This window comes from Bos taurus, chromosome X, assembly GCF_002263795.3.
Source record: "Bos taurus isolate L1 Dominette 01449 registration number 42190680 breed Hereford chromosome X, ARS-UCD2.0, whole genome shotgun sequence".
Classification (NCBI taxonomy): Eukaryota; Metazoa; Chordata; class Mammalia; order Artiodactyla; family Bovidae; genus Bos; species Bos taurus.
Window position 1 is genome coordinate 35,787,338 of NC_037357.1, and position 25,507 is coordinate 35,812,844.

At 40.1% G+C, this 25,507-nt stretch overlaps 1 protein-coding gene across 1 annotated transcript; it reads right to left on the minus strand.

Moving 5' to 3' along the window:
* Positions 1–1,555: 1,555 nt before the first annotated feature.
* Positions 1,556–25,507, minus strand: VBP1 (VHL binding protein 1). The gene is given in 6 exon segments (NM_001038516.2): positions 1,556–1,848; positions 4,352–4,490; positions 6,967–7,065; positions 9,868–9,934; positions 21,099–21,223; positions 25,369–25,507. Coding segments are annotated over 6 exon segments (594 nt in total). The 5' UTR covers positions 25,462–25,507; the 3' UTR covers positions 1,556–1,777.

The window sequence follows — 25,507 nt, forward strand, 5'->3', positions numbered from 1 at the left end:
TGCATAGTAAAAGAAATGGAAGCCATAGAATCATTAAGGGGCGGCTGCAAGTGGAACTGAAATGTCTTTTTTTCTCCTAATTTCAAAACGTTCTCAAGTGAACATGTTTTACAATGGAAACGTTGATTTCAGTTGCATTTTCAACGCATTTGTTACTCAATATCACAATTTTATAGTCAATCTTGTGCTCATTATGCTTTCAGGTATACTATACTAATATTAGCCTTGAAGAAATCATGGCAAATCAGGATGGTTATGTTATTCTGAAAATGTAAACTGTTACAAGAGAAATAGTCTGGCAGACGCAAGATTTAAATATCTTTTATTTAATTAACAAAGCCTAATACTCTCTCTGACACATACTGCATACTTAGGTAATATTTGTTGTGCTTAGAAAACCTAAAATTCCTATTTAGATTTTCATGGACTTAAAGGAAGACAAAAGGAAGATCTTCTGACTAAATCATTCCTGTTAACAGGAACATTTCATACCAATATACTTACCATAATAAAGTTTGGGGGAAAAGTAACACAAAAATATATTAAGATGTTTACAAAGCTCAAATTCTAAAATATGGGAATTTAAACTCATGAAAGAAACCCTGAGAGGAAACTTTGGTATCTCTCAGATTTAACTTCTGAATTGTTTGCTTATCTATATTCCTTCCAAAGGGATCTTATGTTGTTTCTACAAACATAAAAGGTTCTGGACATGGCCAGTTATACGTGCAAGTAAATAAACTTTACAAAAGACCCATGTTGATTTTAGAAAGAATAACACGATAAAGGTGCTGTGCTACAATTGTTAACTTCACTGCTTTAGTATCATGAAATACCAGTACAAAACACTGTACAAGTATACTCTTTGCTACAGGGACATGGAACAATACATTTGTGTTTTTACCAGAATTCTGTATCACCCAGCCACTGTACCAATGGCTTTCCACAGGGATTTTCTACCACTCTTATGAAGTTTTACCATGAATAAAAAATCTCACAACTCTCTTAAACCACTGCAGATTTATATTTATCTTAATATTCCTGTCTTGCTGCTTTGGAGAACTGTCAAGAAGTACAAAATCACCTCAGGCAAGAGTTTTCAGTAGGTAATTTTGTTATTTTATGTTGGCCAAGATCTCCTTTATGTTGGCATTGCAAAGGCTCTGTGTACCTATATCGGGTTAGAAAAAGTGTTGTCTCAATAGCCCTCTTACAATTTAGGAATGCAAATTTCCATTTCCTTAAAAGTATAGAACATTACGTAGTTATTAGCTAAGCAGTAATTCATGAAACTCCATTTACAAAGGACAAATAACAACAGAGGACCATAAAGCCCTACGTGTACTAAAGAAAAACAAATTTTCAAATATTTCAACTGTTTTTTCTACCTCTAAACTCATTTAACCATATCACAAGTGAGAGTAACACCAGGCAATACAGAAAAAGTAAACTGCGCTAAACTGTCCAGAAATCAGCTTCTGTAACATATCTCACAGTTTCTAGCCATTTTGGCTAAGACCTTCCTTATGAAAAACAGACAAACAAACAAAAATGATGAAAGCAGCATTTACTTTGTTGGAAATGCAAAAAATAAAATAACAACACTGTAAGTTTCATAAAATATTTGCAACTAATTTTGTTTTTATAAATAAATAAAGTGGTGCTTATCTGTTTTTAAAGTTTTAATTATTCTTGCTGTTAAAAATCCTTTAAAGTTATGTCAACTTTTAAGCATAAACATGTTTGGAAAACTGAACCACATTTTTAACTGCCATCTTTATGCTTTGTTCTTGGTAGAATCATCTTTGTTTCTTCTCTTAACATCCCAATTATAAACTCTGGCCATATCTGCAAGAATTGTCAAAGAAAATGCCAAAGCAATTCAAAAGATAATGTGCAATCACACACACAAAATACTAGTGTCTACAGCAAGGTGTAGTATCACCTGCCAAGCAAAGACTGGAATAAAATTCCACCAAAACTTAGTCAAGACCTCAAATCAATGATTGTTTAGCATAGTTGGTCAACTATAGTATTATATTTGACACATGTGTGCCTGACACTCCCAACAGTTTTCAAGAGAGCCCCTCATCCACAGTATTTCAAAGGTGGTTCAAAGCATAACCTGACATGCAATATTTAAATTATTACAATTTAATTATCGCTAATTTTATCTCTTACCCTCTGTTTGGCTTAATTTATGCAATCTATTCAGCATCTATATCTTTTCCTTTCCACAAGCACCACCCTGCATAGGCCTTCGCCTATCGGTGCTTTCTTTCCCAGCTCATGCCTTTGGCGGTATGTCCTGAAGGTACAATATTATCTTCTAGGTATTTTATCTTTCCCTCTGAATGAAGTCTCCACATTACCAATCATGTGCTAACGCCTGCTCTAGGCCTCAGACAGGCCTTCACCCAACCCCTTAAAACCTGTCATGCACTACATGCTATGGAGGAGAGAGAACATGGAGCTCTTACACTTGAAGAGCTCCCAGTCTGGCACGAAAAACAAATTTTAAGTACTATATGCAAAGTGCTCAGGAATCACAGAGGAGCAACAGAACACCCTGAGAGGACTAGAAAATGTTCAGAAATGTTCTGCTGCTTGAGCTGAAAGATGAAAGATAAGATGGAGGAACCCAAGCAAATAGGGGGAAATCGGTCTAGGTAGGAGGAACCAAGTGTGGACGTATAAAGGGCACACCCCATTTAGGGGGTGAGGAAAACCACCTGGGGTGATTTGGACCTTGGGTGCACCAGGGGAGGACCAGGGCAGGAAATCAGTCAGTGGCACATGGAATCGAGACTGGCAGGGACCACCCCCTAAGAGTGCCCATGTGCATAGCTGACAAGTAACAAAGAACCACTGAAGCATTATAGCCAGAGGAATAAAAATAAGAAGTGTGACTCAGTGAATTCATGGCAGAGAGAGTGTGAAGGACTGGGGGGAGGAAAACAGAGTAGAAAACTGCCATATGACCCAGCAATCCCACTGCTGGGCATACACACTGAGGAAACCAGAATTAAAGAGATGTGTGTACCCCAGTGTTCATCACAGCACTGTTTACAATAGCCAAGACATGGAAGCAACCTAGATGTCCATCCTTAGACGAATGGATAAGAAAGCCATGGTACATATGCACAATGGAATATTACTCAGCTATTAAAAAGAATTCATTTGAATCAGTTCTAATGAGGTGGATGAAACTGGAGCCTATTGTACAGAGTAAAGTCAGTCAGAAAGAAAAATACCAATACAGTATACTAACACATATATATGCAATTTAGAAAGATGGTAATGATGACCCTAGCCAGAGAGATACAGACGTAATGAACAGACTTTTGGACTCTGTGGGAGAAGGCGAGGGTGGGATGATTGGAGCGAACAGCATTGAAACATGTATATTATCATATGTGAAACATATCGCCAGTCCAGGTTCAATGCATGAGGCAGGGTGCTCAGGGCTGGTGCACTGGGATGACCCTGTGGGATGGGATGGGGAGGGAGGTGGGAGGGTCAGGTTGGGAAGACATGTAAACCCACGGCTGATTCATGTAAATGTATGGCAAAAAACACCACAATATGGTAAAGTAATTAGCCTCCAATTAAAATAAATAAATAAGAAAACTACTGACCCTTAGTTCTAAAAGGCCAAAATGAGTGTAACAGAGAGGTAAGAAGATTGACTCCCAGGTTTCTGTCTTGAATGACTGTGTGGGGCAGATGGAAAACGCCAAGAGCTGGGTTTCAACACAAGAGCCTTCCCTTTCTCTCTGCTAAAAGAAATCCTACATTACCTTTAAATACAGTCTCAGCCCTATCTTCTCAAAGACTTCTGAAATCACTCAAGCTCACATCTATCGCCCTAATTTTAAACTGCCTTGGTGTTGACTACCTGAAGTTGAATGACTTCTATTTTGCTAGGAAATGATCACTAGCTGTCTTATGTGTGTTTTGTCATTCTTTTTTTACACTGATCTCCTCACCAGCACATGCCCCACACAGCTTAGCACAGTTGTAGGAACACAGGAGACCCTTAATAAGAGCTGTGGAACTCTAGTACTTATCTAGCTATAAAGATTATCTTGAGAATATATTTGAAATAGAAATACTCATGTACTAAATTGAATTTGCTATTTCCACACTTTCACACCTCAAATTCAGATAAGTCTATCCATAAACTTATTTCAGTATTAGTTCTAAAATATGTCATTTACTACTGTTATAAAATCTGCAACTTAACATTAGTCTAAGAGTAAGGACATTCTTCTCATTAAAGCAATGCACATAAGAACATAAAAAACATTTTTCTCCTTTCCCTCCTTTGCCTTTCTTTAGCAAAGGATACTGACTTCCGTGGTAGTAAACTGATCTCGAAGAAAGTCAAGGTCTTCCTCAAGAGAATCAAGATTCTTTGTGGCCGTCAATAAATTCTTTTCCAACAACGCCTGAGCTTCATCAATATCATATTCAAGCATTACGTTCGCCTGCAGAGAAAAGCGTGACAATGAGTGAACACTGACTTTATGCTTCATAGGTTAGAGCAGCAGTTGGCAAACTACAGCCTTTGGGTCAAATTTGGCCAGCCATCTCTTGTCCTAAGTTTTTTGGAAACCCAGCCACTCTTTATTCACTTAAGACTTTCATGCCGTAGTGGTGAGCCAAGTACTAGTTGTGACAGAGACCATGTGGTCTGCAACACCAAAAATATTTACTCTCTGGCTTTTAACACAATATTTATTGCCCCCTGAGTTAGAGAATATATTTACATACATTATATCATTTCCTCCTCAACTTCTCTACAGTGAAGAAAGTACGCTCTGAGAAGTCAGCTTACCTATGATTTCAGAGATACTAAATAAATGGAAGAATTAGGATAGGAACCAGTATCTTTAGTTATCAAACCCTATCTTTCTACCACCTCTATTGGGACACTAAATCAACTGAAGTAGTTGTTTCTGAGCTTAAGGTAGAACTTTAAAGCTTTCAAAGACATACGTATTATCTACATTTGGTCCATTAAGAGAAACAGCTAGCTTTAACTGCCCCCTTCCAACCTCCAACAGATGCCAGAGGCAAAGGCAAGGTGACCAAGTCTGGATCTAAGATCTGGAGTAACTGCTGACACTTGGGAAGGCATGCACTCTGTAACAGGGAACCGTACCTTTCACAGCTCTGAACTACCACCCGACTTAACACCAGGCATTTCCTGAACCACTTTCATCACATGACAAATGAAATTTAAAAATTACTCAAAGGATTGTTGTAAGAATTAATGAGACAACATGAAAGGACTTAGCACCAAGCAGGTGCTACACACTTATCGACTGAATATGCCAGTCCATTATAACTGCAAGTGAGTGAGTGAAAGCCGCTCAGTCGTGTCCGACTCTTTGCAACCCCATGGACATGGATTTCTCTAGGCCAGAATACTGGAGTGGGTAGCCTTTCCCTTCTCCAAGGGATCTTCCCAACCCAGGGATCGAACCTAGGTCTGCCACATTGCAGGCAGATTCTTTACCAGCTAAGACACAAGGGAAGCCCTTGTGATAATTAGGAAGCTGCATAAATTCAGACAATATTCAGTGCAAAGTAAATGCTTCTCCAAACCCAGATTCCCAATCTTACTTCTCAATTACTGATACTTATTAGCACTTTTTTTTCCCCCAGAAAATGTGTACACTTTGCTTACCTGTAACAAGAGGAAATAGAATATATTTTAAAACACTTCGTGTCAAAAACCATCATTCATTCATTCAAGTATATCTCCTTAGTTGATTCACTCCTCAAACACTGCCTTATCAGCCTCTCTACTTGACAGTCTAACAGACATCTGAAGACTGACATGCCCAAAAGACAACTCCAAGTCGTCCTGCAAACCTGTTAGTCCTTTGCATGCAATATGAGTCACATATATTTTTTCTTGTTGTCTTTTTACTTTGCTCATGGTTTCCGAGTTTTGAGGCCTGAAAAATAATCCTTATTCCAGGGCTACAATTTTCTGTGACTTGGTCTACAACTTTGATGATGTCACTATTTCATGTGAATACATGATCCATTTGAAATCCATCTCGTGTAAGGTAGGCTCCAGCCATAATTCTCAGGAGAGCACTCCCTGTTGTCCCAGTCTACTTTATGGAATCATCTTATCCCCACATGCTGATTAAGTGTGGGCCAAGGAGAAGAAAAACCAAGGAGGATAACCCCTAAGATCTGAGCTACTGGGTGGCTAGCTGTTCCATTTATAAAACTAAAACTAAGCAAGAATGGGAATTATGTTTGTAGAAATAAATGCATAAACTCTGAAATGTTACTGCTAACAGAAATCAGGAAGGAGGAACTAACAGAGAAGTGAGTTTCCATGTATGATCTGCCAACCCTTCATGGCCCTAGAGTGCCTCTCGGGGATGACTGTATAGGATAGCAGCAAGTGGAAATCCTCCCAATTTGCTACTTTGCATAGGAACTTGCCTGAGGTAGCAAGACCTACCTGTGTAGTCAGGCATGACTTGTTTGATCATGGGACTCAAGAGTAGTAACAGGAAAAATCACAGACAAGGTCTCTGAAATCATCACAACTGAAATGTTTGACTTTTTCAAATGGGTTCTAACCCCAAGGTTTTTATAATAATCTGTTCCCCCTTAAGTTCAGAGAGATCTTTCTAGAACTCATAAATTCTGATGATGAACAAACATCTATCTGAGGTTCAACAATACCTTCTGTTACATTTAACAGATAAGTACTAACTGGAGGGAAAGCCAGGTATTAGTCTATTTTGTTTTGACTGGAAGAGACTAGAGCATGTTTCTGCGGCAATCTTTCTCATACTCCTAGTCCCCCGCAATGCCACCCCTTCATTCCATCTACGGTCAAGTGCTCCTCTCCAACACTGCCATGTTGGGGAAAACACACTGCCTTACCAAATGTCAGCCAAGGAAGCTGTGACAATGACACTGACTTACCCCCAACCACAGACACACTTTATCGGTAGGAGGAACTGAAGCTTTGCAATACAGGTTGTCTGCCAATAAGAACCTGGTCTCCAGTGAACTGGTGGACTCCTTCAAAAAAAAAATAAATAAATAAATACATGACGGTACTGTAAACTGTCCATCTTAATACCAAGGTCATACAGGCGATTGCAGAGCTGAGCTTAAGCCATTTAAAACAGTCCCAGATCAGATAAGTCGCTCAGTTGTGTCCAACTCTTTGCAACCCCATGAATCGCAGCACGCCAGGCCTCCCTGTCCATCACCAACTCCCGGAGTTCACTCAGACTCATGTCCATCGAGTCAGCGATGCCATCCAGCCATCTCATCCTCTGTCGTCCCCTTCTCTTGCCCCCAATCCCTCCCAGCATCAGAGTCTTTTCCAATGAGTCAACTCTTCGCATGAGGTGGCCAAAGTACTGGAGTTTCAGCTTTAGCATCATTCCTTCCAAAGAAATCCGAGGGCTGATCTCCTTCAGAATGGACTGGTTGGATCTCCTTGCAGTCCAAGGGACTCTCAAGAGTCTTCTCCAACACCACAGTTCAAAAGCATCAATTCTTCGGCGCTCAGCCTTCTTCACAGTCCAACTCTCACATCCATACATGACCACAGGAAAAACCATAGCCTTGACTAGATGAACTTTTGTTGGCAAAGTAATGTCTTTGCTTTTGAATATGCTATCTAGGTTGGTCATAACTTTCCTTCCAAGGAGTAAGCGTCTTTTAATGTCATGGCTGCAGTCACCATCTGCAGTGATTTTGGAGCCCAAAAAACAAAGTCTGACACTGTTTCCACTGTTTCCCCGTCTATTTCCCATGAAGTGATGGGACCGGATGCCATGATCTTCGTTTTCTGAATGTTGAGCTTTAAGCCAACTTTTTCACTCTCCTCTTTCACTTTCATCAAGAGGCTTTTGAGTTCCTCTTCACTTTCTGCCATAAGGGTGGTGTCATCTGCATATCTGAGGTTATTGATATTTCTCCTGGCAATCTTGATTCCAGCTTGTGCTTCTTCCAGTCCAGCGTTTCTCATGATGTACTCTGCATATAAGTTAAATAAACAGGGTGACAATATACAGCTTTGACAAACACCTTTTCCTATTTGGACCTAGTCTGTTGTTCCATGTCCAGTTCTAACTGTTGCTTCCTGACCTGCAAACAAATTTCTCAAGAGGCAGATCAGGTGGTCTGGTATTCCCATCTCTTTCAGAATTTTCCAAAGTTTATTGTGATCCACACAGTCAAAGGCTTTGGCATAGTCAATAAAGCAGAAATAGATGCTTTTCTGGAACTCTCTTGCTTTTTCAATGATCCAGCGGATGTTGGCAATTTGATCTCTGGTTCCTCTGCCTTTTCTAAAACCAGCTTGAACTTCAGGAAGTTCACGGTTCACATATTGCTGAAGCCTGGCTTGGAGAATTTTGAGCATTACTTTACTAGTGTGTGAGATGAGTGCAATTGTGCAGTAGTTTGAGCATTCTTTGGCACTGCCTTTCTTTGGGATTGGAATGAAAACTGACCTTTTCCAGTCCTGTGGCCACTGCTGAGTTTTCCAAATTTGCTGGCATATTGAGTGCAGCACTTTCACGGCATCATCTTTCAGGATTTGGAATAGCTCAACCGGAATTCCATCATCTCCACTAGCTTTGTTCGTAGTGATGCTTTCTAAGGCCCACTTGACTTCACATTCCAGGATGTCTGGCTCTAGGTGAGTGATCACACCATCTTGATTATCTGGGTAGTGAAGATCTTTTTTGTACAGTTCTTCTGTGTATTCTTGCCATCTCTTCTTAATATCTTCTGCTTCTGTTAGGTCCATACCATTTCTGTCCTTTATCAAGCCCATCTTTGCATGAAATGTTCCTTTGGTATCTCTGATTTTCTTGAAGAGATCCCTAGTCTTTCCCATTCTGTTGTTTTCCACTATTTCTTTGCATTGATCGCTGAAGAAGGCTTTCTTATCTCTTCTTGCCATTCTTTGGAACTCTGCATTCAGATGTTTATATCTTTCCTTTTCTCCTTTGCTTTTCCCACAGACAAATCAGGTGGAGGAACCGAGGGACAGAGAGGTAAAGGAGAAGGGTAAAGAAAGGACCACTGGGGCCACAGGACTGCGCAGGGAGTGCATGCATCCTGACTCAGCTACTTACTGCAACCCTGAAGGCTGTGGCAAGCAGCGCTTGTACGAACACAAACACATACACTTCAGTGCCTGGCACAGAGTAAGCACTAGACAAGTGTGATTATTATCATTTCATCAGCACTTCATGCTCAACCAACCAGTCTTCTGAAGTCTCTTATAAAGTTTGTGACATAAAAAAAACAGAGATGTAGCTACTCTGCCAGTCAAGTAATAAATCATAAATATATACACACACACACACATATATATATAATAGGTTAAATATTTTCTGAAACTTCATTTTTACACCCTGCTTTTATTTAACAAAAAAAACGGGTGAGAGCTCAGAAGATTCTCAAATTCAGTTCTGCCAGTAACTAGCTATGTGACACTGGTCAAGTATACCCTCTTTGTAAATATTTCCTCAACTGTGAACTGAGAGCCACAAACAATAAAGACTATTCATTTCTTTTTGCACTTAAAATAATTTCAAGTTGCATTTAAACTTCACAAATACTACATATAAGTAAAAGACCCCAAGCAGTGTGGGCCCTAGAATTAAACCTGACTTTTGGTGGAAAGCCACATGTCTCACAGAAGCACACCATCTGTGATATTACTACATGTGCTTAGGAAGGCAGACTGGATCTTCCAGCACGGGTTCAAATACCAGTGACCAAGGAGTCAAGGAACACATGTCTCTGCTGAACTATCCTGGTTTGCTCATGTTTACAAACAAAAAAGGCACTTACTTTTTTCTTCTGCATGTATTTTAGAATTTCTAAAGTCTGCTTAATTTCAGGAATCTGGCCTTTTAGCCTGTGAATAAGAAAAAGGTTACTTTAGTATCTGGCACCAAGAAACAGTCTTACTAGCTTTGTACTTTCTATTGATATGTTTTGAGGACAATATGTAAATATGAAATAGTCAATATATTTTATATGTAAGATAGTTAATGAATTGTTTATTAAAATATCTAAGATATTTCAGACATAAATATTTACTACTTAGATATAATAGCAAATACTTACGGAACACCTATTGTGAACAGAGTCCTGTTCTGTATGTCAAATCCACCATTAGTTAACTTTTCTGGGCTGTGTGTGCTTAGTCACTCAATCATGTCCGACTCTTTGTGACCCCATGGACTGTAGCCTGCCAGGCTCCTCTGTCCATGGGGATTCTCCAGGCCATACCAGAGTGGGTTGTCATGCCCTCCTCCAGGGGATCTTCCTGAATAAGGGATTGAACCCAGGTCTCCTGCACTGCAGGCAGATTCTTTACCAGCTGAGCCACCAGAAAGTCATATCCCCCAGAGGTGATTCAAAGGTTCTACATTTAATTAGAATTGCATTTTAAATAGATTAATTTTTAAAATAACATGCATTCAAGTATTATATTCTCAACTGGAAACCACCAACCCAACAGCAGCAAGTGCAGGGACAGCTTCTCAGCACCTGCACTTCTCACAATGCAAAATCAACTGAATGTGTAACACACCACAGTAAGATACAATATAATTTCATGATCCTTTTAAACTTTGGGTGATTTTTCTTTAACTTTTATGTTGAAAAATACTATTTCTTTTCAAGTTAGGTAATAATTGTTACCTAAAAGTTAGGTATATATTATAATAATATAATAAAATTATAAATGGATCATTGGTTTGAACCCAGGAAATTTACGAAAACAATGATAGACATGATGAGACTGATCAGACTGAACCAACTGGACATCCACACATAAAAAAATGAATCTAAACACAGACATACATACACATTTCACAAAACTTAAGTTGAAATGAATCACATATGTAAAGTATGATGCAAAACTATAACACTCCTAGAAGATAAAACAGGAAAAAAGCTAGATGACCTTGAGTCTGGTAATGATTTTTTAGATATTAATACCAAAGACATAATCCATAAAAGAAATAATTGATATGATAGACTTTAATGAAAAGACAAGCCACAGACTGGGATAAGATATCTGTAAAAGACACGTGATAAAGGACTGGTATCCAATATATACAAAGAACTTTCAAAACTCAACAATAAGGAACAACTGTATTAAAAAATGGACCAAAGGACTTAATACCCTACCAAAGAAGATATACAAATGGCAAATAAGCATATGAAAAGATGCTCCACATCATATATCATCAGTATCAGTTCAGTCGCTCAGTCGTGTCCGACTCTTTGCAACCCCATGAACTGCAGCATGCCAGGCCTCCCTCTCTATCACCAGAGAAATGCAAATTTAAACAATGACATAACCACTGCACACCTATTCTGGGCTTCCCAGATGACACTAGTGGTAAAGAATCTGCCTGCCAATGCAGGAGATGCGTGTTTGATTCCTGGGTCAGGACAATCTCTTGGAGGCGGGCATGGCCACCCACTCCAATACTCTTGCCTGGAGAATCCAATGGACAGAGGAGCCTGGTGGGCTACATTCCATGGGGTCGCAAAGAGTCGGACACGACTGAGCCACTGAGCACACACACACCTATTACAATGGCCAAAATCCAGAATACTGACAACTCTGGATGCTGGTGAGGATATGAAGCAACGTTAATTTTCATTCATTGCTGGAGGGAATGCAACATGGTACAGTCACTTTAGAAGACAGTTTGTCAGGTTCTTACAAAACTAAACACATTCTTACCATACGATCCAGCAATCATGCTCCTTGGTATTTATCCAAAGGAGCTGTAAACTCAGGTCCACACAAAAACTGCACACAAATGCTCATAACAACTTTATTCATAATTGTCCAAACCTGGAAGCAACCCAGATGCCCTTGGTAGGCAAACGGAGAAATAAATTGTGGTCCATCTGGACAATGGAATAATATTCACTGCTAAAAAGAAATGATCTATCAAGCTATGAAAAGACATGCAAGAAGCCTAAATGCATATGACTAAATGAAAGAAACCAACCTGAAAGGGGTACTACATACTGTAGGATTCTGGCTGTAAGACATTCTGGAAAAGACAAAACTATGGAGACAGTAAAAGCATCACTGGTTGCCAGGAGTTTAGGAAGGGGAGGGAGGGATGAATATATTGCACGCAGAGCATTCTTACGGCACTGAGACTACTCTGTATGACACTATAATGACAGATACATGTCATGGTGCACGTGTTCAAACCCATCAAATGTACAACGTAAGAGTGGACACTAATGTAAACTATGGACCTTAGTTAATAAAAACATATCAATATTGGTTCATCAACTGTAACTAATGTTCCACTCTGGTAAAAGATATAGATAATGGGAAGGTTATACATGTGTAGGGGCAGGGGCTAAATAGGAAACCTCTGTACTTTATGCTCCATTTTGCTACAAAACTAAAACTGCCTTTAAAAATAAAGCTTATTCAAAATAATTTTAAAAAACTACTAGCAACTGATTCCCAAATGAAGTCACTCTCACTGACAACAGGTAACAATATGCTGAAAACACTCAAGGCCAAACTCAGAGAATACAGAATGAGACCTTTTTAGCTCTTTTGTTTTTGACGATTAGAAGCTGCCCAAGGCTTTCAAATGTTTCACATGGAAAAATGTGCAAAACTGTTCTGGGAGTCCTGTCAAATCACAGTATAATTTGTAACCAAATGGACTAAAAGCAGACTAAAAAAGCTGTGGTTCTTTCAGAAGACATGCAACTAAATATTATTAGAGGTCAGCATGTAAATAAATTCTAAATATGATAATGAACATGTACTTCCTGAATCATATAAAGGAAGTCACAGTACTGTGTGAATGAGGTTAGCATGGCAAACTTCTTTACAATCTGTGCTACTGACCTGGAAAATGTGTCACAGAGGCCTGCTGCTTGAAAAATAGTATCACTATCTGGCAAGACAACTCAGTGAAGAGTCGAGAAACACACACTTAGCACTGACTTTTTTTTTTAAAGCATAGCTTGAGGGCTACTGTTCTGTGAACTCTTTACAATTCAATATAGATGTCACAGGTCTCTCAATTTTGCTTTTTTGTCTATGCTGATATACGTAAATCAGAGAAAGATGTAGACGTGTTCATGTGTATAGTATCTGATAGACATGTAACATTAGTATGTTCAGATCAAATTGTTTTGGTCATACAAATGATTTCTGTTATATTGTTGAACATGTAGATATTACATGTAATATATAGGTTATGAAGCATAGCAATCAATCAAGCAGCTGCAACCCCGGACATCTCAGGAACTAGACCACCAAGGCCACTGTGCATGTCTGAGCAATACACCCACCCCACCCTTGTTGTTCATTCACTAAGTCATGTCTGATTTCCCACGACCGCATGGACTGCAGCACACCACGCTTCTCTGTCCTTCACTATCTCCCAGAGTTTGCTCAAACTCATGTCCACTGAGTCAGTGATGCCATCTAACCATCTTATCCCCTATTGCCACCTTCTTCTACCCTCAATCTTTTCTAGCATCAGTGTCTTTTCCAATGAGTCAGCTCTTCATATCAGGTTCCCAAAGGACTGGAGCTTCAGCTTCAGCATCAGTCATTCCCATGAATATTCAGGGTTCATTTCCTTCAGGATGGTCTGGTTTGATCTTCTTGCTGTCCAAGGGACTCTTAAAGAGTCTTATACAGCATCACAATTTGAAAGCATCGATTCTTCGTTGCTCAGCCATCTTTATGGACCAACTCTCACACCCATATATGACTACTGGCAAAACTACTGACATCACTAGAAAAGTGATGTCTCTGCTTTTTAATATGCTATCTAGGTTTCTCTCAGTTTTTCTTCCAAGGAGCAAGTGTCTTTTAATTTTGTGGCCGCTGTCACCATCCACAGTGATTTTAGAGCCCGAGAAGATAAAATCTACCACTGTTTTCACTTTTTCCCCATCTATTTGCCATGAAGTGATGGGACCAGATGCCATGATCCTAGCTTTATGAATGTTGAGTTGTCTCTTTAGTGCCTCTTCGCTTTCTGCCATTAGAGTGTGGCATCTGCATATCTGAGATTGTTATTTCTCCAGGCAGTCTTGATTCCAGCTTGTGATCCATTCAGCCTGGCATTTTGCATGATGTACTCTGCATAGAAGTTAAATTAGCAGGGTGACAATATACAGCCTTGATGTACTCCTTTCCCAATTTTGAACAAGTCTGTTGTTCCACATCCAGTTCTAACTGTTGCTTCTTGACCTGCAGACAGGTTTCTCAGGAGACAGGTAAGATGGTCTCATATTCCCATCTCTTATAAGAATTTTCCAGTCTGTTGTGATCCACACAGTCAAAAGCTTTAGCATAGTCAATGTTGCAGAAGTAGACGTTTTCCTGAATTCCCTTGCTTTTTCTATGATCCAACAGATGTTGGCAATTTGATCTCTGGTTCCTCCACACCCTGCTCTGTCCCCAAAAATAGCAGCTCTCCTGAACTGTGTGTTTATAGTCTCTTTTTTACTTCTTCAAATAGTTTCATACAGTTACGTGTATTCCTAAACAATATATTCTTTGCTAGTTTCTTGATATAAATGGGCTCATGTTAGTTGCATTTTTCTGGTGTTTGCTTTATAACCCAATCAAATTCCTAAGAGTTTTCTTTTCATCCATTTTCACTTCTGTGTAATATACATTTACAAATATAACACAACCTGTTCATCCATTCTCCTGTCAATGGACATTTGGGTCAGTTCTAGGTCTTTGTTATTCTATGAACAATGGAAATTTCTAGGTGAGAGGAGACACAGAAGGGAACTAGAAGGGAACTAGATCAAGTTTTCAAAGGGAGGAGCATTTAAGGCTAAAGGGCAACTTTCTAGTTGTTTTTCCTCCCTCTAAATTGCCCTGCGTGAATCACATTACCTACCCCATGACTGTGCTACTGCCAAGTTGCTTCAGTCGTGTCCGACTCTGTGTGACCCCATACATAGCAGCCCACCAGGCTCCCCCATCCCTGGGATTCTCCAGGCAAGAACACTGGAGTGGGTTGCCATTTCCTTCTCCAATGCATGAAAGTGAAAAGTCAAAGTGAAGTCACTCAGTCGTGTCCAACCCTCAGCGACCCCATGGACTGCAGCCTACCAGGCTCCTCCGTCCATGGGATTTTCCAGGCAAGAGTACTGGAGTGGGGTGCCATTGCCTTCTCCGACCCCATGACTGTAACAGGGCAGAAAAACAATACAATTGGCCAGAGGCAGGGAGAAGATCAGACTGAGGGCTGAGAAGAAAGTACTGGCCCCTAGTAGTTCTGTTCTCCCCATCATCCTCCCAGAGGAGATGCCAGTGAAACCAGTCAAAGAGAAAGGAATGGAAAGAATCTCCCAGAGCCTGAGGCACTTGGCTGAAGAGAAGGAGCATTTGTCTGATGGCCATGCCATAGAGTGTAAACTCTGCCCACCAGGAAGGACTTGAATTACTCACTCCCACTTCCACACATATTACTGGCCAAAGGGAATGGATATCCCTGAGGGAATATGAGCTGACAGGGGAAAAAATGGTCATCTGATAAACTCAACTACAAAATAAAACAAAGAAAATAAACTCAACGACCTCTACCAGATGAAACAAGTGCAGTTTAGTTCAGTTCAGTCACTCAGTCATGTCCGACTCTTTGTGACCCCATGGACTGCAGCACGCCAGGCCTCCCTGTCCATCACCAACTCCTGGAGTTTACCTAAACTCATGTCCATGGAGTTGGTGATGCCATCCGAATACTAAAGATTATACAGTGAATATTTTTAAATACCTCAAAAAGACAAGACAGGATACTGGTAATATAAAAAAGAAACGAGTAGCTGTAAGAAGAACCAAAAATACTAGGTTTAAAAAATGTAATGGCTGAAATAAAGGACTCATGGATAGCAATCCATTTAATCATCAAAAGACAAAATTACTGAAGTCAGCAGAAAAAAGGAAACAATAAACAGAAAGGCAAGGCAGAATTAGAAGAGTTAATTAACATCCACATTAACACGAATCCCAGAATGAGAAAAGGAAAAAAATTAACAGATGATCGAAAAAAAATGATAATCACAAAATTTCCAGTTACAGAAATTTATAAAAGCACATAAAAATTCATGTGTTAAAGAGACCACCACACGAAAACTATAAATTAATAAGTAACTTTTCAAGTGGAAGGTAAATTTATATGACAGGGTGCAAGAAAAGATAAACAACATGTGTAAAGAAAAGGTTAATATCCACACTACACAGAGCCATCTGCTGTAAAACAATCAACCACAGAAGTAGTTCTGTTGCATAGCTGATATCACAGAGGTAAGGGAACTTTCAGGAGGAAAAATAAGATAATAAAACTGGAAAACGCTTTGAGTTGAGCAGTGAGGACTACAGAAAAGCATGTGTCTCGAGGCAGGTGCCAATACCAGCTGGAGACCTGAGCCTGGGCCCCTGACTCACACTTCAGTTGGGAGCTCACATATTTAAGTGCAAGAACTAGGAACAGGGTTCAAGAGGTCCAAGGCTGATATAGATGCACAGCTCCCAAAAAGCAAACTCCTCTATGCATAAAAGCAATCCATACAGGTATCCATGGCTACTGGAACCTGAATATAAGTCAGTTAAGAAAGAATTTAAGAAAGATAGCCTCAAAAAACACAAATCTGTATACAGGTCAAGAAGCAACAGTAAGAACCAGACATGGAACAATGGACTGGTTCCAAATTGGGAAAGGGGTATACAATGCTGTATGTTGTCATCTTGCTTATTTAACTTATATGCAGAGCACATCATGCAAAATGCCGGACTGGATGAAGCACTAGCTGGAAGCAAGATTGCCAGGAGAAATATCAATAACTTCAAATATGCAGATGACACCACCCTTATGACAGAAAGCAAAGAAGAACTAAAGAGCCTCTTGATGAAAGTGACACAGGAGAGTGAAAAAGCTGGCTTAAAACTCCAACATTCAAAAAACTAAGATCATGACATCTAGTTCCTCACTTCATGGCAAATAGATGGGGAAACAATGGAAACAATGAGACAGACTTTATTTTGGGGGGCTCCAAAATCACTGCAGATGGTGACTGAAGCCATGAAATTAAAAAACACTTGTTCCTTGGAAGAAAAGCTATGACCAACCTAGACAGCATATTAAAAAGCAGAGACATTACTTTACCGACAAAGGTCCATATAGTCAAAGCTATGGTTTTTCCAGTAGTCTTGTATAGATGTTAAGAGTTGGACAATAAAGAAAGCTGACTGCCAAAGAATTGATCCTTTTGAACTGTGGTGTTGGTGAACTCTTGAGAGTCCCTTGGACTGCAAGGAGATCCAACCAGTCCATCCTAAAGGAAATCACTCCTGAATATTCTTTGGAAGGACTGATGCTGAAGCTGAATTCCAAAACTTTGGCCATCCGATGTGAAGAACTGACTCATTGGAAAAGACCCTGATGCTGGGAAAGATTGAAGGCAGGAGGAGAAGGGAACGGCAGAGGATGAGATGGTTGGATGGCATCACTGACTCAATGGACATGAGTTTGAGCAAGCTCCGGGAGTTGGTGATGGACAGGCGTGCTGCAGTGCATACAGTCACAAAGAGTAGGATGCGACTGAACTGAACTGAAAACAAAAGAGCTGACAATCTTGAAAGTATCCAAAAAGAAAAATGAGCTTATCTAAATAGATAGGTTGGATTAAAAAAAAAAAAACAACACCATATGTTGTTTACATGGAACACCCTTAAATATAAATAGTAAAAACAATTGAAAGAAAAGGCACTGGAGAAGATATACCAAGAAAATGTTAGCCACCACTCCTGGGCATATATCTGGAGAAAGCCATGATTCAAAAGGATACATGCACCTCAATGTTCATTGCAGCACTGTTTACAACAGCCAGGACATGGAAACAACCTAAATGTCTATGGACAGAGGAATGGATAGAGAAGATGCAGTACATATGTACCATGAAATATTACTCAGCCATAAAAAGGAATGACATCATGCCATTTGCAGCAACATGGATATACCTAGAAATTGTGATATGGAGTGAATTAAGTCAGACAGGGAAAGACTAATATCACGTGACACTGCTTACATGGGGAATCAAAAAAAAAAAAAAACCAGGTACACATGTACTTATTTACAAAACAGAAACAGACTCACAGATGTAAAAAACAAACCTATGGTTACTAGGGAGGAAATAAAAGGTGAGGGATAAATTCAGAAATTGGGATTGACATATATATACTGCTGCTGCTACTGCTAAGTTGCTTCAGTTGTGTCCGACCCTGTGGGACCCCATACACGGCAGCCCACCAGGCTCCACCATCCCTGGGATTCTCCAAGCAAGAACATCGGAGTGGGTTGCCATTTCCTACTCCAATGCATGAAAGTGAAAAGTGAAAGTGAGGTCGCTCAGTCCTGTGTGACTCTTAGCAACCCCATGGATTGCAGCCTACCAGGCTCCTCCATCCATGGGATTTTCCAGGCAAGAGTACTGGAGTGGGTTGCCATTGCCTTCTCCGATATATACACTACTTTACAGAAATCAGATAACTAGTGAGGACCTACTATATAGCACAGGGAACTCTGTAATGACCTATATGGGAAAAGAATCTAAAAAAGAGTGGATACATGTATATGTGTAGCTGATTCCCTTTGCTATATGGCAGAAACACAGTATCTATTATAATTCAACATACACCAACAAGTTTTTAAATGTTAGCCAAAACAAAGGTGAAGTAGCTCTAAGTTTCCAAAAAAACTGACTAAAACAAGAAGCATTATTTTACATGGGTTTAAAATCAGCAAGAAGATTTCATAATTCTCAAACTGCATGTACCTAAAGAAACAGAGTAAAAAGCTTAAAAAAAAAGGATAGAAATTATTTCAGGTTAAGATGGAGGCAGACCCAACATGTACGCTTCTAACTGTTCAAGTAGCCAGGGAAAATACACACTTCCTTTGCAGCCAGGCAGCAGAGAGCTGTTGAGGTGACAGGGACAAACTGAGAGGTGAGCCGATTTCTTACAGCCACTTTTACCAAAGAGAACATGAAGGAACGTTTCTGTTTATAGCAACATTCCAGCTTATTAAGAAATAAAAAATAAATAACTGAATTAGAACATCAGCATTTTGCGACTCATCATTAATGGATTGAGGAATTAAGTATCATTGTAGGAGAGAACTAGATACTATTTACCTCTTAATGGAGAAACCATACACAAACCTATGAAAGTATTACCAAAACAAAAAAAGAGAGAAAGAAACAAAAGAAAAACCTGATTATGAACAAGACTGCAGAGGCAACTATCAATGTATAATACACAGAAAGGGCAAAGAAACATACTTGAAAAGCCCACAGCTGCTGTGAAATTTAGCAACATCCTTCTGAATAACCCACAGATTATAGATCTAAGTGTGAGATAAACAATAAAGCTCTGAGAATAAAACATGAAGAGAATACCCTCATGAACTTGAGATATCTCTTAAACAGGATACAAAAAGCACTAACCATTAAGGGAAAAAAACCTGTTAAATCAAAGTACATTCAAATTAAATGATAAGTCAAACAGGATGTCCACAGTGTATCCTAAAAAGAAAGAGGAATTCCCATCTAAACACCAACTTTTGTATCTCTGCCTAAGTGGTACCCTCACACCCAGACTACCCTTCCTCCCTTTAGTCTGCTTCTAAGCTCATAACCAGCCTTCAACATTCTACACAGCTATCTGCTCCTCTTGGAAGTTTCCCCTGAACCCCTGTGTCTCCCTGCAGCTCACCCCTTCCCCTCTGCTAACTCATCACTCTGTACCACAGCACCTTAACTGCTATATTTTGTGTACTTCTTTTATTTACATACCTATCATGCCACTAGACTACACCCCTACTGAAAGCAGATATTGGTATTTTACCCAAAAACAGTATCTGACACCTATTAGGAACTCCATAACATTTGATATCAGAATGCTGGCACATGTGTATAACAGGTCTCCATAAGTATTTATTACAGTAAATTGACTGCATAAGCTACTATAAAAACATAGGGGAATAAAGGACTGAAAATGGGAATACTTTTGGCCCAAGCTTATTAGTTATGAAATCTTGGGAAAGTCATAACTTCCATGGGTCTGCCATCTCATTGGCAAAATGAAAAAATGAAGTAGACATTTAGGATGTTATGATCCTAGATGCTATGGAATAAGGACTTCAATACTCATTCTGTTAGGTTTTCAAAAGCATCTTAGACTGACAACAGCAAGTGCTGGTGAGATTGAAGAACTGGAACTCCCACACATTGCTGTAATGTAATATACAACAATAATTGCATATAATGCAATTATAATTGCATATAATAACTGCAATAATGTAATACTGCTGTAATGTAATAATGTAATGTGGCTGTATAATATGCTAAAGCCACCTAGGATTTTTGGCAGTTTCTTATAAAATTAAACATACTTACCATACAAGTCAGCGATTCTACCTCTTGGATAATAATCCAGGAGAAATGAAAATATATGTCCATGGAAACATTTAAAACCAAATGAGGAAACAACCCAAATGTCCATTAATAAGCAAATAGATAAAAACAGACAAAAACTGTGGTAAACCCACATACAGTGGAGAATGACTCAGCACTAAAAAGAAACTAATGTATTGATACCCACAGTACCATGGATGATGACTCTCAAAACCACTATACTAAGTGTAAGAAGCCTGACATAAAAGAGTAGTTACTATATGGTTCCAGTCATATGACGCTCAAGAGCAGACAATACTAATTTATGGTGAAAATAATCAGAACAGTGTTTGTCTCTAAGAGTGAGCATGGTTGGCCAGAAAGGACCGGGAGGAAACTTCCTGGGTAACAGAAATGTTCCATATGTTTATCTGGGCAGTGGTTACAGAAATGGATACATTTATCAAAATTCATAAAACTGAATATTCAACACATAGACATTTTATCTGTGTGCAAATTATCTCAATCTTTCAAAAGTTTCAGCGATGTAATATTAATCTTAAAAACTTAGAAATTTTTACACTTACCTCCTTTTTTTTTGGGCAAGATTGAGTTCCATAAACTTATATTTCTGATACTGTTCATCCAGCTTCTTCAGTACAATATCTGCAGTCTCATTCCCAGGCTGTTTCATGAAGGAATCTACATCTTCCTTTTAATATCAAAAAGAATACATTAAGAATTTTACAATTCATACCTCAGATTTTTGACTGCTTTAGCTTTTTTAAAACATAAAAGGAGCTTGGGGGCGAGGTGGGGGGGAAGAGCTTGTGTTTCTTTTTCTCCAAAGACTTGTTTTTAACTTTTTTAGTTATAAAAAGTTAGAGACCATTTCAGACAGTGCAAATATGTTATGTAGTCAACGTATTCTTCTCCCACCTTCCTATTTACATATAGGGAAAGATGACCTTGCTGAGTTATATATATGCCATGCAGCACTCACAGTAAATACAAAAATTACCAACAAACATGTCATTTAGTCATGTGCCTTAGCCACAAAATGATTCAAAATTATCCATTTTATTACTTACAATTTTAACTCTACAAGCTCTGCCATAAAAATCATGCTAAATATGGTCATTAGGTTCCCAAGAGAAGCCACAAATACTTCCTTAAGTTATCAACTGATCGAAATAAAGTAAGCCAAAGTGTAAAAGTGTTAGTTGCTCAGTCTGGTCCGACTCTTTGTGATCCCATGGACTGTAGCCTGCCAGACTCCTGTGTTCATGTAATTCTCCAGGCCAGAATACTGGAGTGGGTTGCCATTCCCTTCTCCAGGGGATTTTCCGCCCCAGAGATCAAACCCGGGTCTCCCACATTGCAGGCAGACTCTTTACAATCTGAGCCACCAGGAAAGCCCAAGCCTAAAAGGCAAACAAAACAATCTTTTCTAACAGGAATAAATAAGCAAAAGCAAAGCAATAAAACTGAACAGCATTTTTAATGTATATTACACATGCTTATCCCTGAAGAAAAGCTAGTTAAATAGATAACGATCAAGAACTAAGTGAAACTCTATGGAAACAAAGGAGATTCTCTAAGAACCTTCCAGTAGTTTAAACAACTTTAGTCCTTCAATACAGGAAACTTAAATTTAGACTTTTGCTGCTGTAGTTCATTCTCCTTGCTCATATCTAAGCTTCTAATAACATGTGCTGGAAACATTTCTTTTCCTATAACAATCTTTCTAGGAAGATGCTATCTTCATTTTATTTCCAAATTATCTTACAGTTTCTGGGATCTTTGCTTATCTGGGATAAGCATTATTCTTATCCATGCTTACTAGCTAGGGTTTCCCTGATGGCTCAGCAGGAAAAGAATTGGTCTGCAACACAGGAGATGCAGGAGATAAGGGTTCAATCCTTCGGTGGGGGAGATTCCCTGAAGGAGGGCATGGCAACCCACTCTAGTCTTCTTGCTGGGAAAATCCCATGGACAGAGGAGCCTGGCAGGCTATGGTCCATGGGATTGCAAAGAGTTGGATACCACAAGTGACAACAGGTGAGCACGTGCTTACCAGCTCGAAGGGAGTATTTTAGCCAAAACCAAGCAAGAAGAAAAAGCAAGAGAAACAAAGCAAAGGAGTGAACTATGAAGCCATCAAGTTAGACACTGTAAAAGAAAACTGAAAAGGTGAGCCTGAGGCAACATCTGAGTCCTGCATGGTGATCAAGTGTAAGGAGATAGCATTTTGGAGATAGCATCTTCCTAGAAGGATTGTTGTAGGAAAAGAAATGTTTCTGGCACATGTTATTAGAAGCTTAGACACGAGCAAGAAGAAGGAACTACAGCAGCAAAAGTCTGTGGTTAAGACCCAGAGGCTGCATGGCTTGAATGCTGGCTGCATCACGTACTAGCTGTGTGGACCATGAGGCAGTTGTTTAACTCTTGTCTTGGCTTCAATTTCCTCATCTGTAAAAGAAAAAAGTGCCTCTTCCCCACAGGGGATTAAATGAGTTACCACATGTAAAAGACTCAGAAGAGGACACAGTAGCTAGTAAGTGTTCAACAAACATTAGATATGGCTAAGGGAACAGATGGAAGCACCAAGAATTCTATCCTGGGGTGGTGGTCAGGAAAAACTACAGAGGTCATATCTGAACTAGATGTTAAGAGATGGGAGCAGCCAAACAATGGACAAGGGGGAAAAAGATCAATTAAAGCAGAGAAAGAAAAAAATTACTGTACCAACTGGAATGGGGAAAAGGCAGTCTGACTTCTAACCACTATGGTACACTGCCTCATTACCGAAATGAGTATGTATTAAGTATCTACTTGCAATACTGAAAGCACATTCTCTGTTTCTCAGAAGAAATATGTAAGTAATGTTATCCTTATTTCAGTTAAAGAAACAGAGGGGCTCAAAGTTGTAAAACAATATGCTCAAGATAAATAGCAACTGGGAAGCAGAGGCAGAATTCAAACTCTAGTCTCAAAACCAATGTTCTTTATAAAATACGTTATTTCCCATTAGTTGGGGAACATAAAAATATTTATATAAATTTGGATTGTTTATATATTGTATTGATAGAAATTTTAAAGATCTAGAAAAAGCAACTCATAACATTTCAGAGAAAATGCATTTTAAGATAACACTTAATATAGCCCCTTGATAAACTTTATCTTCCTGAATCAGATTTCTGAAGCCATCATTTGTTGAGCACCATGAATGCAGGATTTTAAGGCACTATGGAAATTCAATCTGACATTTAGTTATGAGTTTATACTGTGTGTCAGGAACTGTGCTAGGATCAGGGGAAATGCCAGTGAGCAAGATAATGACCTCACTAGAGGTCTGGAGCCCACAGACTGACCAAGTTTAAAGCTTGGATAACTCACTTACACATTGTGTGACTTGGGGCAAATTACTCAAGGGCTCCGGGGCTCAGTCTGAACATGTACAAAATGAGAATAACAGTACTTGCCTCTTCCTGAGTTGTGTAAAAGCATTAGGAATGTGCCTGGTACTCAACAAATTTTGTCTCTTGTTGATGATTAACTGGGAAATGAGCGGAAAGAAATACATGGCACATTTCAGGGACAAAAATAAATAAATAAATAAAATAGGAGAAAACTGAATCAGTCAATGCAAATATTCATAGAGTGCATATAAAAGTGGTCTAAATAAAAGACAGGGGTCTTCTGAACGGTGGAAGATTTCATCAACAAAAAGCCAATCCAGGTTCGATGCATGAGACAGGGTGCTCAGGGCTGGTGCACTGGGACGACCCTAAGGGATGGGATGGGGAGGGAGGTGGAAGGGGGGTTCAGGATGGGGGACACATGTACACCCATGGCTGATTCATGTCAATGCATGGCAAAAACCAGTACAATATTGTAAAGTAATTAGCCTCCAATTAAAATAAATAAATTTTTTAAAAAGGCAGAGATTAAGACAATATTGGGACAAAGCAAAAGGTGGAGAAATTTCCATTAAGGTTTTATAGTAGTTCAGCCAGAACTGAGTGAACAAAGATGGGTGATACTGGCCTGGAACACCCATCAGGTTTTCTCAACACTCAACTAGCTCTCAAACACTATTTCGAGAACAGCCTTATGGAGAAACAGGATTGAAAGCCTCTACGTGCTTCTCTGTTTGGCCTTGGTTTAGTCTCCCCGTTCAGTGAACCCTCCAACACGGCATTGCCAGCTTCCTCTGTGAACTGCACCCAATGGACTCTACGTTGTTAGAACCATGTACCTCAAAGTAATTACAAGTGGCTTCACTTAGACAACCTTCTAGTGAGCGCCGGCAGCCAGCGGGCTAAGGCCTCCATGGCCTAGCGGGTTCCACATGGCCTTCGAGAGCTTTCCCGGCCGACGCGCCCATCATGGGGTCTTCTTCTGAGGCCACAGGGCGCCGCAGCCCTTCCACACCCGAGGTGTCATTTCCGAGCGTCACACCTGAGCCCCAGCTCCGTTACCCCGTCCCCCTCGGTCTCCTCAGAACCCAGGCTGAGGCTCCAGCTTCTCACCGCCTCCCGTCTTCTCGCAAGCGGGGTCGGAACCTCAGGCCGCGGAGGGCAGAGGAAGGCGGTCCCTCGAAGCGGCCCCGCCTCCGCCCCCGAGTCCTCCGCCCCAAGTCCTCCGGCCCCGCGCCCCCTTAGCGCCTGTGACCTGCTCGGACGGCAGGCCCCCTCCCAGGCAGGTCCCGTCCCAGTTTAGTCCGTTCAGGCCGGAGCACCCCCTCCCAGGTAACTGGGCCCAACGGCTCTCCCTCCAACAACCAAGGCCCGGGTGAGGGGCCAGGAAGAAAGGGAACAACAGCGTAGCATCAAGCACCCGCTGGCCACTTACCACAAAAACCGCTTCAGGAATCCCCAGGTGGAGTCGCCTCCCGTTCCCAGCGGCCACTTCTCCCACACCACAACCGTCCTTAGAGGCCGCCATTTTGGAGAAGCGAGCGCGCGACTAACGTGCCTCGCGAGCGGCCTGT